The sequence below is a fragment of the Vicia villosa genome, linkage group LG4 (assembly GCF_029867415.1).
Source record: "Vicia villosa cultivar HV-30 ecotype Madison, WI linkage group LG4, Vvil1.0, whole genome shotgun sequence".
Classification (NCBI taxonomy): Eukaryota; Viridiplantae; Streptophyta; class Magnoliopsida; order Fabales; family Fabaceae; genus Vicia; species Vicia villosa.
Window position 1 is genome coordinate 59,080,213 of NC_081183.1, and position 15,769 is coordinate 59,095,981.

Consider the following 15,769-nt stretch of genomic DNA (forward strand, 5'->3'; position numbering starts at 1 on the left):
AAAGTTATTATATACAAAGAAATATATTAAAACTAATTAAGATTAATTATATAATTGCATAAATAATTATTAAAATAATTAAATAAAACCTGGGAAGCAATCCTGTGTGGCGTGCTCTGGACGTCCATGGTGGACCTGCGGCTTTTTGCCCCTTTAGATCTTGTTTACTGTGAAATCGGTGGCCAGGATTGAAGGTCCATCACGTGCACACAAGTTTGAAACACATGGGATCCATTGGCCAAGAAATTTAAAGAAAATAATTTGCAAAAGCCTGGGTTCACGTGCGCACAAGTTTGAAACACATGTGATCCATTGGCCAAGAAATTTAAAGAAAATAATTTGCAAAAGCCTGGGTTCGAACCCAGGACTTTGAAGGTAACAAATATCTCCCTTAGCCAGTGGTGCTGTCCGTTTTTGTTGTTATTAAACCACAAACAGAATTATATATATCAAAATAATAATTAAATAGGGAAATTCAAACCAAGTTAACATGGGCCCCGGATTCGCATGCGTGGCAGTTCGTGGATGGAGGGATCTTTTGACTTCGCTGACCCTCCAATCAGGAATAGAGAGAGGGACCCAACACGTTTGACCACCACTAACGTTACTGTTCATCATCCTCTTCCTTCAACCCTGCGGAAATTCCTGCGGATTTATTTATGCTTTTTCCTGTGGATTTTCATAACAATCAACCTGCAAAATTAAACCTCAACGAAACGATTACGAATGGCAAGGAAATACGCCCAGAATTACTAAACAAGATGTTGCGCGTCTGGTGGTGTGGTCCCTTTTATTTGAAGACGCCTGGGTTGTGAGAACCGAAGCAATCTTCTCCCTTGCCCTAACAATGGTGAAACATGATCCCGGCTCTATAACTTCATTCCAATGATTCAAAGCTTTTCTATTGCACACCAGGAACTCATACAAATGGTCACATAACATTAAAACGCAGCGTAACATTAGATACAAAAAAATAAAAAAATTACGAACATGATGAACATGGCGTGAGTGCTATAGGCGTTTTCAGATGCTGCAATTCACCTATACTTACTCTACCTTACCTGGAGAATAGAATAGAACAAGTCTTTGGTCTTGAGATTGCTTGGAATGATAGATATGAAAACTCACCTATTCTTGAATATTTGGAACTTGAAACCCTAGTCTATCTTGGCCAATTTTCCGTCCCCTATTATGTTGTGAGTCTTGTAATATATATAGAGAAAAGTTTAGGGTTATAAAAATAGAATAAAATCATGCCCTTGAAGAAAATCAAATTTAATTGAAAATTTTATATTAAAACTTTCTATCTTGGTCCAATCTTGTATTCTTCTCTATCGAATCTCAAATGTCACGAAATTTGATCAATATTATGATGATTGGATGATTGGATTTGATTGGCAATTGAATCTTTGATTAAACCTTATTTATTTCATATTTATATGATTTATTAATGTTTAAATGAATGAAAATTCAAATAAATAACAATAAATAAAATAAAAATAAAATAAAAGGTTTAAGAGTCCTTTTATGGGCCATGGTCACGTTTGGAATGCAAATCTTAGGCCCATTAACCAAAAAATCCAAAATTATTCACTTAGGGTTTCATGTCTTTTCTTGAAATTTGGCCAACTTGTACACCCTGTATCTCTCTCAATTTTGATCCTATAGAGGTGTTTTTGGACTTTTTAGAAAGCTTAAAGAGTCCTCTAAACACTCCTTTTGGTTTCATCTCAATTGAAGCTTCCATGCTCAAGTTATGAGCTTTGACCCAAAAGGTGTTTTTGTTGACTTTTTGGAGGACCTATAATCTTTTGCTCCATATCTCCCAAATGAAGCATTTCTGGCCTTGGCTTGTGATAGAAAAAGTTGCAGAGTACTCAATTTCCTTCAAAATAGGCTTTGGTTGGGAAATTTTTTATACTCCATGTGAAAGTTATGACCAGTCAAAGTTGAGTTGACTTTCTCCTATAAAAACCCTAATTTGAACCTTTTGAATTTGTTCATTTCTGAGTTTTTATTAATGAATCATGGTCGATCTTTGATCCAATGATGGATATAATCTCAAATACTTGATGTTGACCAAAAGTCTTGAAGTTTGACTGTATTTTGATTATAGTTGACTTTTAGGTCAACGTAGTTGATTATTGATCATCTGAGCCATTGACTGAACAATCTTGCAATCCAAAGCTTGAAAATTGGCCTGGAGATGCTCTGAGATATATGAGATACCTTGGGGGTCCACTTGAGGCCTTAGGGATTCAAAATCCTTCGATAAAATGCAAACCCTAGTTTTGGAGATCCTGGATTAGGAGGAGCTTTGTCTGATAGAACCCTGAGTGCTCTTGGGGCAATTGAGGAATCTTTTATTGAATATAAGAGGACAAATTTTGGGGTATGACACATATCATCCCTCGAGTCACATGGTTTAAATGTCTTGGGTACGTAATACAAAATTATTGAGGAATAGAAAAAGATGTAAACCATTGAATTTAAGTTGGGTGGTTGAAATGGAGAAGAACTTCAGGGATTCTATGTGACGCAAATGTATTGCTCAAGCTGAAGGGAAAATTTTATCGAGCTGTGGTAAGATTTGTGATGTTGTACGAATCAGAGTGTTGGGCGATTAAAAATTAACACGAGAATAAAGAAAGTGTAGCAGAGATGAGGATGTTGCGTTGGATGTGCGGTAAGACTAGAAATGATAGGATTAAAAAAGAAAATATTAGAGAGTGTCGGGGTAGCACTTATAGTAGAGAAGATGGTGAAAAATAGACTTAGGTGGTTTGAGCATGTAGAGAGAAAATCTATAGATTTTATGGTAAGGAGAATAAATCAGATGAAGAGAAGTCAAACAACTAGAGAAAATTGAAAACATAAAAAGACTATAAAAGAAGTTATTAAGAAAGATCTTAAATTTAACAGTTTGGATAAAAGCGTAATTTTAATTTTGAATAAAATGAACGTTGATTCATGTAGTCAATCCCGGACAAAGCTTGATTGTTGTTTTGTTAATATTAGAAATGTATAACCTAAGCTCTCAATTTCTATCTCTTGTTCTCTCTATTTTTTTCTATGAATGTTTTAGAATTTCTTCACCCACCTCCCAACCTTCTTGGCCACCTCCGGTGAATTTACCACAATACCCCTTGTTTCGGAAGTTCATTTCCGAAACTGTACTTTTTTTCTTGAAAAAGGTGTTTTCGGAAATGAACTTCCGAAAACGTGTTTTTTTTAATATAAAATATTGATTTCGGAGATGCATCTCCGAAATAAAGTGACTTTTTCAGAAAATGTGGTGTTTCGGAAGTTCATCTCCGAACGCACCCCCCTGGGGAATTCGGAAATGAACTTCCGAAAATATGTCTGGACAGAATAAAATGAAAAACAACAACAATTCGCTTTATTTAATCGGGTGAAGATTACAACGATAATATTACATAAAATTAAAGTTACATATTGTTCAACACGGGTAAGTGGGGATGAGAGAGTGGTGGGGAGAAAAAAAGACTTCCAACGAAAATTAAAGTTACAATTCGCTTTATTTAATCGGGTGAAGATTACAACGATAATATTATCATCTTAGTTTTTGGAAGTGGTAACCCGGGCCGGAACATATGACGGAGGAGGTGGATGTCCGGAGGAAGAAGAACCGGAGGTACGTCCACCGCGACACAAAGGAGCCAATCAATGTAAGCTATAGTTTATCATTATCATCAGGGGACGTCATTACAAAAAATTGGGAAAAAAATCTTATTATTTTTAATCTTGATTTTTTAGAAATGACGTCCCCAGATGATAATGATAAACTATAGCTTACATTGATTGGCTCATTTGTCTCGCGGTGTACGTACCTCCGGTTCTTCTTCCTCTGGACATCCACCTCCTCCGTCATATGTTCCAGCCCCGGTTACCACTTCCAAAAACTAAGATGATAAATCCAATACAAAAACATTATTCGATACAATTCGAAATCAGAACAAAACAAGACACGTCAAACAAGACAAAAGCATGTTATTCTGCCCGACGAGCGTTACAAAATACACATCAAACAAAATAAAAACACGTTATTCTTCCCGACGAGCGAACTCCTCCGAATGAAGATAATTATACCAATGCTCATCCCACTCAGTATCAGAACCATCAGCGTTGATCACGCCTGAAGGCTGCGAAGCAGAACCAGTCAAAAGCTTATTCTTCTCCTTCTTCTCCTTCACCTCCTTCACCTCCTTCACCTCTTTCACCTCTTTCACCTCTTTCACCTCCTTCTTTGAAGAACCCTTTCTTCCCTTAGCGTCAGTCCTGCGTGCTGGTTGGTTGCCTGACATGTTCCTGTAAACAATTGAAATTGATTAATATGAGAGACAAAATAAAAAACAAAAAAATTTGAACTTCTGATACATTTCGGAAGTTCATTTCCGAAAACTGGGATGGAGGTGTTTTCGGAAATGAACTTCCGAAACACCCCTGCGATGGAATTTTCTGCAACTTCCATGGCAGACCCCTAAACCAAACTTCAAAACAAATCAAAATGCTTCTAAACAACCTAAATACTACTAACAACCTAACCATATATCATTTATACAATTAAAACCCTAAATAACATGCATTTGAATAATAGATCTAAAAATTTCAAAACTTACAAAGTGTTAGGATTGAGGGCTTTTGAATGTTGTTTAGCAGTGTGATTGGAGCCTTGATGGAGCTTTGGAATTCTGTTTGCACAAATTTTCGTCTTTGCCACTTTTTGTTTTGATTTAGGGTAAATGATTGGGGGAGGGGGAGTGTTTTGATAAATCTGCAGAAATCGCAGTATTTCGGAAGTGAACTTCCGAAATAATTGTTTCGGAAATGAACTTCCGAAGTAAGTCAATTTTTTTAAAAAAACACGCTTTCGGAAATGAACTTCCGAAGCAGGGGTAGTTTTGGTTTTTCGCAGGAGGTGACCACCCATAGGGAGATGGGTAAAGAAATTTTCATGTTTTATGATGTTAGGGCTTGTTTAGTTTAGTTCTTATGATTTGTCAGCTATGTGTTTAAATTAAATAAATTTAAAATTGAATACAAATTTATTAAGTTGAGGTAATGTTTAATTAAGGAATGGCCTTTGGTGCGCGCCAAAGGCACCATACCTTTGTGTTTTCTTCTCTCTACACATCACTCTCTCATCTTATTTTTTAAAATTTATTATAATTTCTCTTTCATCAAAAATAAAATAAAAATGAACCAAAGGCACCATCCTTTGGCGTCTTAAAGCTGGCAGCTGATCCTTGCTCCTTAATTAATGGATCTTAAGAACTAATATTGTCAAATATCTAGTCAATTTATCATGCTTAAATAGTTAACTTAAACATAATTTATTAGATAAGTTATTAGAGCTATAGTGGTAATCAAGACAAATTTTACTTAGAGTATTATGGTGTTAATACATGCTTAGTGTATGATTGGTTGCCCGGTAGAAAACATCAAAATCAATTCTGGGCTAATAAAACCAATTCTAGAGTGTTTGACATTCTCAAAATAGTTTGCCGCCACCATGCTTTTTCTAGTTCAGAATTGATTTTTTATGAAGCTACAATTCCTAACTTCTTGAAATCAATTCTAGGAATCAATTCTCTCTTTCCATCAATTTTTCTTTTTTTCCCTTAAATTGAACAATATCCTTAATTTTCACCATCTTTTTTTTACCCCTTTCGTCATTTACACATCCAAAAGTCATTTTAATAAAAATATCCGGACAACATTTTTCATTGTGAATATATCCAAACATAAATCACTTTATATTAAACTCAATTTTAACTAAAATCAATTCTTTCACCGCAGAACCAAACACACACTTAGAGATAAATGAATCTTAACTCATTACATATATTTCTGATTGTTGACAAACCGACAAGATTATGCCATCACACTATATCAGAGATGATTTATGAATCATTAAATGAATTATATTCCAACCAAATAGCCGATTCACAACAAATGTAGTCACTTCATTTAGTTGCTAAAGTTAGCTCTAACAAAATCCTATAAACTTCACTCACCAACTGGTTAAAATGACTTGTCTGATGGCCATGAATCTCAAAAGCTGGAATGACACCAACTTCTGCGCAAAGGATATTTGATGCTCCAAAAATACACAACTTCGTGGTGGAAAATTCACTCAAGGATTGGAATGAAATTTTGAAAGGGAGATCAAATGGTAGAGTTCTTTTTAAGTTTTATTCATAAGACGATAAGAGAAACTAAAATAAATGAATTAGAATACAAAATCAATCATTTTCACACATCTTTGCTGCGATTAAGCAAAACTAATCAATGGATCAGAGGGCATAATTGATAAAACAAGGTTTTTACAAGAATATTGAAAGACCTAATCGATTAAAACAGTTTGGCCTAACTCAGTGGTTATTCCTTAACTATGCAAGCATATGGAAAATATAGAATAGAAGAACAGTAACATACAAAATAGCAAAACTTAGTAGTCGCATATGGAAAATATAGAATAGAAGAACAGTAACATACAAAATAGCAAAACTTAGTACGACTACGAGTCACTATTACTTACAAAATAGCAAAACTTAGTACGACTACGAGTCACTATTACTTATTTTACCTGCAATGAGTTATCTCCTACTTGTCGAACCAACTAATTAAAGTAACTTATATACATCACAAAAGACTTTTAAAGCAGTCTCCAACATAAATGTGTCATCACAACTTCAGCTATCTCGCCTTAGAAACAACAAACAAGTGTAATAGATAAAAGGGGAATGCAGAAAGCTACTATATATGTACCAACTTTCTATTAAAAGAAAGCAATGGCCCAAGCCCCAATGGACTTGAGAAATCTTAATGGAGAAAAACTATTCGACCATTCAGTAAATCACGCATTCATGTCACAGCATAAATTCTCATCCAATTATGTGTTTTTCAACACTAATTAACTATTTGAACTATCACTGAATAATCCACACATTGAGTTGTCAAATAAAATTGAGATATTGGGGGGTGAGATGTTAAGCATACCTGCAGAGAGGGCTGAAGGAGAGATAAGACTCACATATCAATGAATTCTCTGCTTCAGTATCTTTATAAGATCAATTCGAAAATAAAAGGAAGAAAACATCCAAGATACACAACAATGTTAACCATGTCTTCCCCTCCCTCTTCCTCTACCTCTACCCCTACCCCTTCCCCTTCCTCTACCTCTTCCTCCTCTTCCCATTTGATAGCTGTCGTCAGAATCCTTTTCATATGTGAACATATTCATTCGAATATTATCTGCTTCAGATTCACGAGGACCCCTTTGTACCTAATCAAGACATAGGACTTTGAAACAAGTATTGCAAAGATAGAATCCTGAAGAGGAAGAAAACCTGAAATAGCTCAATTCACAAACATCCATAAAAGAGATTAAACTACAAACCTGAGAATGTTCAAGGTTAAATTGATTCTGAAGCTGCCTAGCAAGATACTCGTCAGGGCTAATATCTAGAGCCTCGTCATTATAAGAAGGCTTTACTTGGGTCTTTCTTTTTTCATATTCTTCAAGCGTAAATACAACTTCATCTTCTTCTTGACTCTTCCCCCTATGTCTCCGACCCCTAGGATGCCGATCACGCTGATTTGGTTGATTTAGTTTCTGAAGTAATTTTTGGGCAGCTGCTTGATTTTGCACGGGAACAGATTCCACAACTATAACAGAGAACCAAAAAGTATTAACATAATTGATTTCAGAGTTTAAAGTATCATTAAGAGATATTAGAAATTAATTTGCCTACTTTTATATAATTTAAGACAACATTTTATGATCATTTGATGCATGCAGCCAATTCCACTGTGTGGGAAAAGGCATGATAGTAGTTGTTTTCGATCTATTCTATATTTCTATATTTTGAAAAATCCATTCATTCTCCATCGCAACTGAACAAAGGATTTTGAACAAAGCTATGTCAATTTTATCTTGTCAGTCCTCTATCACATGGAAAGGCTGTGAAGCACGAGTACTTCTAAAATGGTGAAGTACCGGTACCGGATACTCCCTAGTACCAGATACACGTATCGTACTTGTGGTACTTCTTTTTTCTCATTATTCGGTTGCGAGTGAAATTTGTGGTTTTCTCATATATCAATCTAGTATATTTATGTATTTTAACTTCTTTGTTATTGTATCTTAACACTACTTTTTTTAAACTTTTACAGTGATGTTTTGTTGTGTACCGAACAATTTAGTTCTCTACTCATACATTTTAAAAAACTTTTATTTTTTATTTTTTAATTTAGTTCTCACATATCATTCTACTATATTTATGTATTTTAACTACTTTGTTATTGTATCTTAACACTATTTTTGACTTTTTTTAAACTTTTATAGGGATGTTTTGTTGTGTACCGAACAATTTAGTTCTCTACTCATATATTTTATAAAAACTTCTATTTTTTATTAAGGTACCCGCCGTACCTTTTTTTTATTTTTAAATGCTGTATCCTGTATCGATACTAGTACCAGCACCGGGTACCGTATCCGTACTTATGCATCATAGTGGAAAGCCGATACCATTCCAAGCAACAAAAATTGATTGAAGAAACAAATCAATCAAATACAAATGAAACTTTTTCTTTCTGGATTTTATTTTAGATGCACCCCTAGATTAGTGTATCATTTACAAAAAAAGCAAAGGAATCACCTTCTTTTGGCCTTGTACTCGAACTACTAGGTTTGTCTTCAGCTCTTTCTGGATAAAAGGAAAAAATATATCAATTCCAGATGCCACTTTCTCTTTCTGGATTTAACTTATGCACCTCAGAAGGTTACATCCCTAGTCATTTATAAAATAAAATTAAAATAAACAAAAGAAGACAGACAAATTCATCACCTTTTGGCCTTAACCCTGAACTACTAGGTTTGTCTTCAGCTCGCTCAGAAGGCAATTTGGATTTTAGATTTGCGTCCATGATATCTTCTTTCAGATTCCGATCTTGCTGGATACCAGTAGGCCTCAGCTCACCTCTACCAGCACCAGCAATGGGCTTATTACTTCGAAAGTTCTTATCTGCATAACCTGCAAGAGTTCGCATTTGTCAACTCTAAGCAAACAATTTTTGTGTTCTGAACTGCAAACAATCAATCTTATATTTGAATGTAAATTTTTATGTAACAAAAAACAGAAGCACAAAATTAAAGTAGAAAGATCAAGTACTCTGCCCTAGCAGGGTAGTAAAAATACAATTCCACGACCCCTAAAGAGAATGAGATATTAATATTCTATTTGTAAGATATGAAAAATAACTGATGCTACTTCTACACCTCAGCCCCCTTCCGAAGTTCCACATTACCCAATACTCACACCTGTCATAAATTCTAACCAACTTCTCTCCAAAATGGATCACTGTTTTTCTTCCTCCTCCTATACACCCTCAACCCCTTGGTCATATTTCAATCTGCAATAACATTAGAAGGTCAAATTTGTCCCATCAAATGCCTCCAATTCTTTTTGGCTATCATAACTTCCCCTGGATTAACAGCCTTGTTCTCAAGGTTACTCTGAAAACTGACCTCTAATGAGCCACATGTCTTCCCATATTGTTTTCCCTCAACTGATTTCCCTGACCACTTTATTCTTCTGCACTATGGATAAGATAAGTTCTAAGCTACTACATTTTCAGTTTGTCCATCGCTTATGGGATGTAATGCTGAAATAATTTTTCAGACAGAACCCTGCTATTAAAATAATTCAGTACAAAACAACTAGTGAATGTTGGGTCCCTGATATCACTTACAATTGAGCTACGGATCCAGTGCAGCCTCACATTCTTAGCAAACAAAATGCAACTGTTTGAGCAGAAAAGGTGTTGCCTACAAAAAGCCCACATTTTGATAACCTGTTCACAACCACCAATATAGAATCATACTCATTTGATTGTTGCAAACCAATAATAAAATCCATGCAAATTCCCCAAAATTGCTCTTAAAATTTTGAGTAACTGGAAAAGCTCAGCCGGAAACGTAGTTATATACTTTTGTTGTTAGAAAACTCCAAATTGAGCCACAAACTTGATTACGGTTTGCATAATTCCTTACCGTAACTAGTTAGAAACAAGACAGTGCCAGTTCTATGAACTCCGGCATATGCACCCACTTCCGACAAATGAAATTCAGCTCGCAATTTGCCATTCCTGACCTCATTCTCCTTGCGAGACAGCGTAACTGCTCCCCCATTCTCCTTTCTTGGCTTGTATAAATAAGTCAAAGAAATACCTCAAGCCAATCTTGTTGGTTTAGAGCAATGATCCTTTACTCTATAAGAAACTTATGGCTTTACATCAATTCGGCTCCTATTCCTCTCCTAAAACATCAAACTCCACACTTTTTTTATTAAACTCGAGTAAGGCAAAGACTGTAGCAAGTCTCTGTTATAACTGTTCTGCAGCTTTGTTCCACTGGAAATGCCCTTCTCTTAGATGATTAAACAATGGTTTCTTTATTTCCGTAGTCCCGAATAAACTTTTGACACCTTCCCTTACCGCCTTAGACTTTCTAGATTGGCCAGATTAACACAATGTATACCTTTTCTTGTTCTACAACAACAACAACTAAGTCTTATCCCCCTAGATGGGGTCGGCTACACTTCTTCCAATTGGCAAAAGTAATCCGCTTTTCTCAAGAGTGTCACTCAAATGGTCATGCCAAATCCTACTATATGCAGAAGACTAAAATAGATTTGCTCAGGAAGCTTGAAAGCAGCATGCATAGTGGCTTGAAACAATGCTTGTGCATTGTTCAATCCAAAAAGTTTAGTCAAATATTCAAAATGGGTATGAAGGGTACAGAGAACTATCATATGCCCATCTTTATTGTCTCTGATTTGGCGGTACCCCAGTGTAAATCTATTTTAGAAAAAGAGTAGGTCGAGACAATTCATCAATTAATTCTTCTAGCACTAAAATTGGGTGATTGTTTGGTACAGTGACCTTGTTTGAGGCCCTCTATTCTAATCAACATAAACCTCATGCTCCCCTTTTTTCTTTCCCTACACATCTATTCAACCAATTTTCCAATCTCATTTTCCTATAAACCCAGTGTTTTGAGGTGGAGGTAACCCATGGGGCTGTTGACAAACACATAATAAAACCACTCCAGTAGTTGAGTTAATGAAAGTGGAGGAGTGCTAAGTATCAACTTCTCCATTTTCCTCATTTACAGCACCCCTAGGGATACAAGCAAAAATACACTTTCTCAGCCAACTTCAATTCTTTTAGCAAGGCTCTGTAAAATTTGAATCCTAGCCAAAATAGAATTTTAATGTAAGGTAACTTGTTATCCCCTCTTAATCAAAGAATTTAACTAATGTCTTCCAATTTAGACTTGTCCCATGTAGTCTCAAACCAAGTCATCTAGAATATGAACTCCGTGAATCTAAGGTGTCAATTGGTTGCGCATGAATCCACCACCACCCAGACATTCTTTTCATCCATTATCTCAAGCTCCTCCTACACAATCCTTCAACCTCTCTAAAAATAGTACACTTTTTGCCGTGCATCCGTGGGTGTGTCTGGAGGTTTGACCACACTAAGTATTTGCTCTCATCTCATCAGAGTATATACTCATGATGCGGAAACAAACACTCCCTAATTAGGTCAGATAAAATGGTGTTACAGCAGTACTACTTATGGTGGTCAAACCCAATTGTAGTGGATAAGGTTGCAGGGTATCTAAATTACTATGTAGGCTGGAAATTGACTCAACATTGACTTGGTTAGCTGGTTCAAAGCCTTTAGACTATGTTTGAATATATTAAAATAAACGGAGTGGAATGGTAAGGAGCGAAGTTGAATGGAGCGGAATGGAGACTCCATTCCCACATTTGGATATTTTACGACGGAACAAGACAAGTTCTACATTCCACCCAAATTGGAAGGAAAGGAAGAAATATGGTGGTAAGTAATGGAATGGAGTTGATACCACTCCATTCCGCTCCATCCGATTTTAACTAAACCAAATAATGGAATTCAATTCTATTCCATCCTGAATATTTCCCTTACAAACCTGACTAGCCCTAGCTAAAATTTGTTGCCCCATTAAAATTTTGATTTCCCAACTTCACTAGAACTTCACCGTGTATATCCTCTTCAATATCCCAAGCCAACTCAGTAGCACTTAAACATGTTTGCCATTTACTCCATCGGTTACTTCATAAGCTTTAGAGAATGCTTATAAACAGCCATACAAATCTTCAATTTCCCATATGTTTAATACAATCTAGCAATATCCCATCAGTGTAACAACATATAATCACAAATTCAACTATGCACTCATATTAATAAACATTGCATGATTATGGAAAACAATCACTATATACAAGAAGCAGTGCATGCCCAATCAAATAAAAAAAATAGAGACAAGATTCTTTTTGTTTTTGACCTGAGATAGATCCAACCTGCAGCTTCACAAATGAAGGAGGACCACCTGTATCACGATCCTCTAGCTGTCTTAAAGATGACCGAGAGAAGCCTGAATATTTTTGGTTCATCTGCCATTCTTCAAACAATGATTGAACAACGCCCCCTAAAACAGTCAATGCTTTCGGATTTAAGCAAGCTATACCACTATGAACCGGAACTTTGTTTTCCAAACGAATCTGCCCAATGCAAACAATACTAATATAAATGGTAAAAGTGATTTAAGAACATAAAGTCATAGCAAAAGAAGCACGAGACGTTACCTTAGTGCCAGGAACAACATTGTCAGGTAAAAATGGAATATGAGAGTATTCTATGGCAGTTATCTCAGAGTGACCATCAGTGAGACACAATCTCAGAACTCGTCGAGCACTTGAATTTCTTGAAATGTTATCGACACTGCTCATGGATATGTCCCTCACCGAAGATATCTGTTGAATTGAAACCCATAAATCTATTCAAAAACTGAACTGCGAAAATTGAAAAGGGGGTGCAGTAGTGATTTTACCTGAAGAACTTTGGGTCCCTGGAGATAGAACGATGGGTTACGAAGAAGAGATGGTTCGGGTAAGGATTTGGCGCCGATGGATCTGAGGTCGGAATTGAGGAGCTCCGATTCGATGGAGTGTAAGACGTCGGAAGGTTGATCGGCTAGTGCAGTTTGAATAATGATGATTGCCTTAAGATCGTCGGTGTCTTGCAAATACCAACCCTTATTTCTTAGGGTTTCTATCACCATTGCTGATTCCGAAGCATTCGAACTCCCCTGCATTTCCACTCTTTCAACTTCAAATTCACTTCAAGCATAATATTTTACTTTGTTTAGCTTTGAGAATATGTTTATATTTTCAATTTTTTTTATTATTATCCTATCATCAAAATACCTAATTAACTCAATTTAACAACCTTAATTCAGGTCCTTAATTGTAATTTTCTTTAATTAATCATTACTAAATCTGAAAATAATTATCAATCTATTAAATTTAATGTCTTTTGTAAAAATAGTGCCTTTCCAATGGGATTTCAACATTCCAACCAACCACATAATACCTTAGTAATTAATTTTCAGATTCACTTTCTTTTTGTAACTTCATATCTTCTTGAGCCAAGTACAGAGCACTCTGCACTTTCCCATCCCTTACTCTTTCTTATTCCCACGCGTGGTTTTATTTGCATGGAAACAATGAGAAACCCTTTCCAATTCCAGCAATCAATTATGTCTGCAGAAGGATCCTCAATAAATCGACACAATAGAACAATCCAAAGAGCTTTAAGATTTCATTTCCCTCTCCGCCTCAACAACCAAAAAAAAATCCATAGTAAGTTTCGTTTGTTTGTTGTCGATTTATTTGCAAATCAAAAGATATCTTCTTTTTAATTAGATAATGACAATCAATTATGTTGTCAAACTACAAAATTCAATTGATGATTTTTTTTCTTCAATTTTTCAACTTCAGGTTTTCTTTTTTATCTAACCCCCAATTTTATCATTTATTTTAAAATGGTTGTTGATTCAACAATTTCGGTAAAGACGCAAAAGCACTACGATTCATAGAATAAATGACTCAAAAGGCCAATGTCCTTCAATAAAGGGTACTGGGTGAGATCTAAAATCTGCATTTTTGGATTTTTCAGATCTGAATTCTATTATGATGTGTAGCTTTCATTCTTCTTCTTCGTCTTCTTTTCTGGTATATGCATGTTGTCTTTTTTTGTATTCGTTGTATATCGTATTAGGTTTGTGAATACTCAACATATGCAAACAATTATTATCCATGTTGCATTTAGTTTTCAATTTATTGTTTATCGTATTCTTTCTCCTTTCCTTTTACTTTCAATTTTGTGCAAGTTTGTTCATTGTGTACTGTTGCAAGAATTTATGATGTGGAGATCGTTATGGTAGAGATTATGAGGAACATTTCATCATGGAAGGTTACAGAGATGTGTTTACCAGTAATTTCTGACAAACAGTCGCTAGTCCTCCAAAGTGTTTAAACAATATGGTTACTCGCAAGATCGACTAGATTGATCCTAGGACATTGTCAAATAGTGTTTTAGTAATTTGATTCATATTCAATAATCTCTATAGTTTGCAAAAATATACAACTTGCTAATGTAAATTGCAATGAGTAAATAACTTTAAAGCGAAATAAAGTAAGTGTATAAACAAAGAAATTTTAAGTATAACTTTGCATTGAACAAATAACATAGAGTATGAAAATATGATGTTCTTCACACATACATTGTTTCAGCAAAGACTCTTTTCTCTCGCGCCGGTACTTCGAGTGTATTTTGTGAATTTTTGTATATTGATTCGAACATGCCAAACTAAACAATAGTACTCCTATTTATACTACTTCGACCCTAACGATCATTACATAGATGTCTGCCACGTCCGACGTTTCGAACGTTTACTATCCTTCAGATGTCTCCACGCGTCTGCTGGACGAAATCCCTTCATTTTGAATTTCAAATCTTCCCGCTCTACTGTTTCGACTACACTAGCGCCTACGTCGAATGATACTTGTCAAATTGCTACCATTACTCTTGGTCAAATAACATCTCTTTTAGAGAGAAAAAATCTCTAAATAGCTTCATGAGAACTAATTCTTCCTCATGATCCAACAATTCAAGATATCACAAACCCTTAATCGAAATCTTCAGCTAACAAGATGATGACAGAGGAAGAAGTCCAAGTGTTGACTACCAATATGATACAAGAAGTATGAGTTCTAATAGAAAGCGTGATTTCGACAATGATGGCCTATAGTGGTATTAGCGAGTTAGTAAAGCCTATATAATAACTCTGATAAATTATTATAATAAGTTTAATTCTTTTAATAGAGGTACTAGGAAGATCTCAAGGTCTATTTAACTCTCATGTGTCTACACTACAATGCACTGCACTAAATATTTAGTCTTTTTATTAATTTTTCTTTTCTTTTCTGAATTGGCAACTTAAAATACGCACCACCACCCTAATAATCTTCATCGATGTGGAATATGTTAACTTCAGACTTTTCTATATTAAGCATTTAGGAGCAGCAAACATGGCTCTTTGTTTAATAGTTGGAGTTCTAGAAGTTCGCTTATATCTGGATCCTAGCCTCGTCATATGATCACACTGAATCGCACTATGTTTTTGGCTCGAATATCACATATTTTCCTTAGCTTTTATTATATTTATATCTTATTATGCTTGTATTTCCTTTGTTTTCAGGATTCTTGACCTTTCGGAGCCTCTAGTGAAGAAACGAGCCAAAACGCCAAGAAAATAGGGTTTTTCACGAAGAATTGTGCTTATGGCGTTCTG

At 35.3% G+C, this 15,769-nt stretch overlaps 1 protein-coding gene across 2 annotated transcripts; it reads right to left on the reverse strand.

Annotated features, from left to right (window-relative positions):
• Nucleotides 1–3,985: 3,985 nt before the first annotated feature.
• LOC131594841 (uncharacterized) lies at nucleotides 3,986–13,288 on the reverse strand. Of its 2 annotated transcripts, XR_009281565.1 has the most exons (8): nucleotides 12,965–13,288; nucleotides 12,720–12,887; nucleotides 12,419–12,635; nucleotides 8,874–9,059; nucleotides 8,685–8,732; nucleotides 7,424–7,692; nucleotides 7,024–7,309; nucleotides 3,986–4,329 (listed from the first exon to the last, which is right to left on the reverse strand). XR_009281565.1 is itself a non-coding variant. In XM_058867049.1 (7 exons), exons 1-7 carry the CDS (start codon nucleotides 13,226–13,228, stop codon nucleotides 7,142–7,144), a joined length of 1,320 nt encoding a protein of 439 aa, XP_058723032.1. In that variant the 5' UTR covers nucleotides 13,229–13,288; the 3' UTR covers nucleotides 6,868–7,141. The 2 variants fall into 2 exon arrangements, 1 of the variants encoding a protein (XP_058723032.1); XM_058867049.1 differs by lacking the exon at nucleotides 3,986–4,329 and having other exon boundaries at nucleotides 6,868–7,309.
• Nucleotides 13,289–15,769: the final 2,481 nt, after the last annotated feature.

Coding starts and splice junctions, on each gene's coding strand:
- LOC131594841 (XM_058867049.1), bottom strand. CDS start 13,228: ATGCAGGGGAGTTCGAATGCTTCGGAATCAGCAATGGTGATAGAAACC. Junction 9,060..12,418: donor GCAGGTTGGATCTATCTCAG/GTCAAAAACAAA, acceptor GAACTCTTGCAG/GTTATGCAGATAAGAACTTT. Junction 7,310..7,423: donor TTAACCTTGAACATTCTCAG/GTTTGTAGTTTA, acceptor TGTCTTGATTAG/GTACAAAGGGGTCCTCGTGA.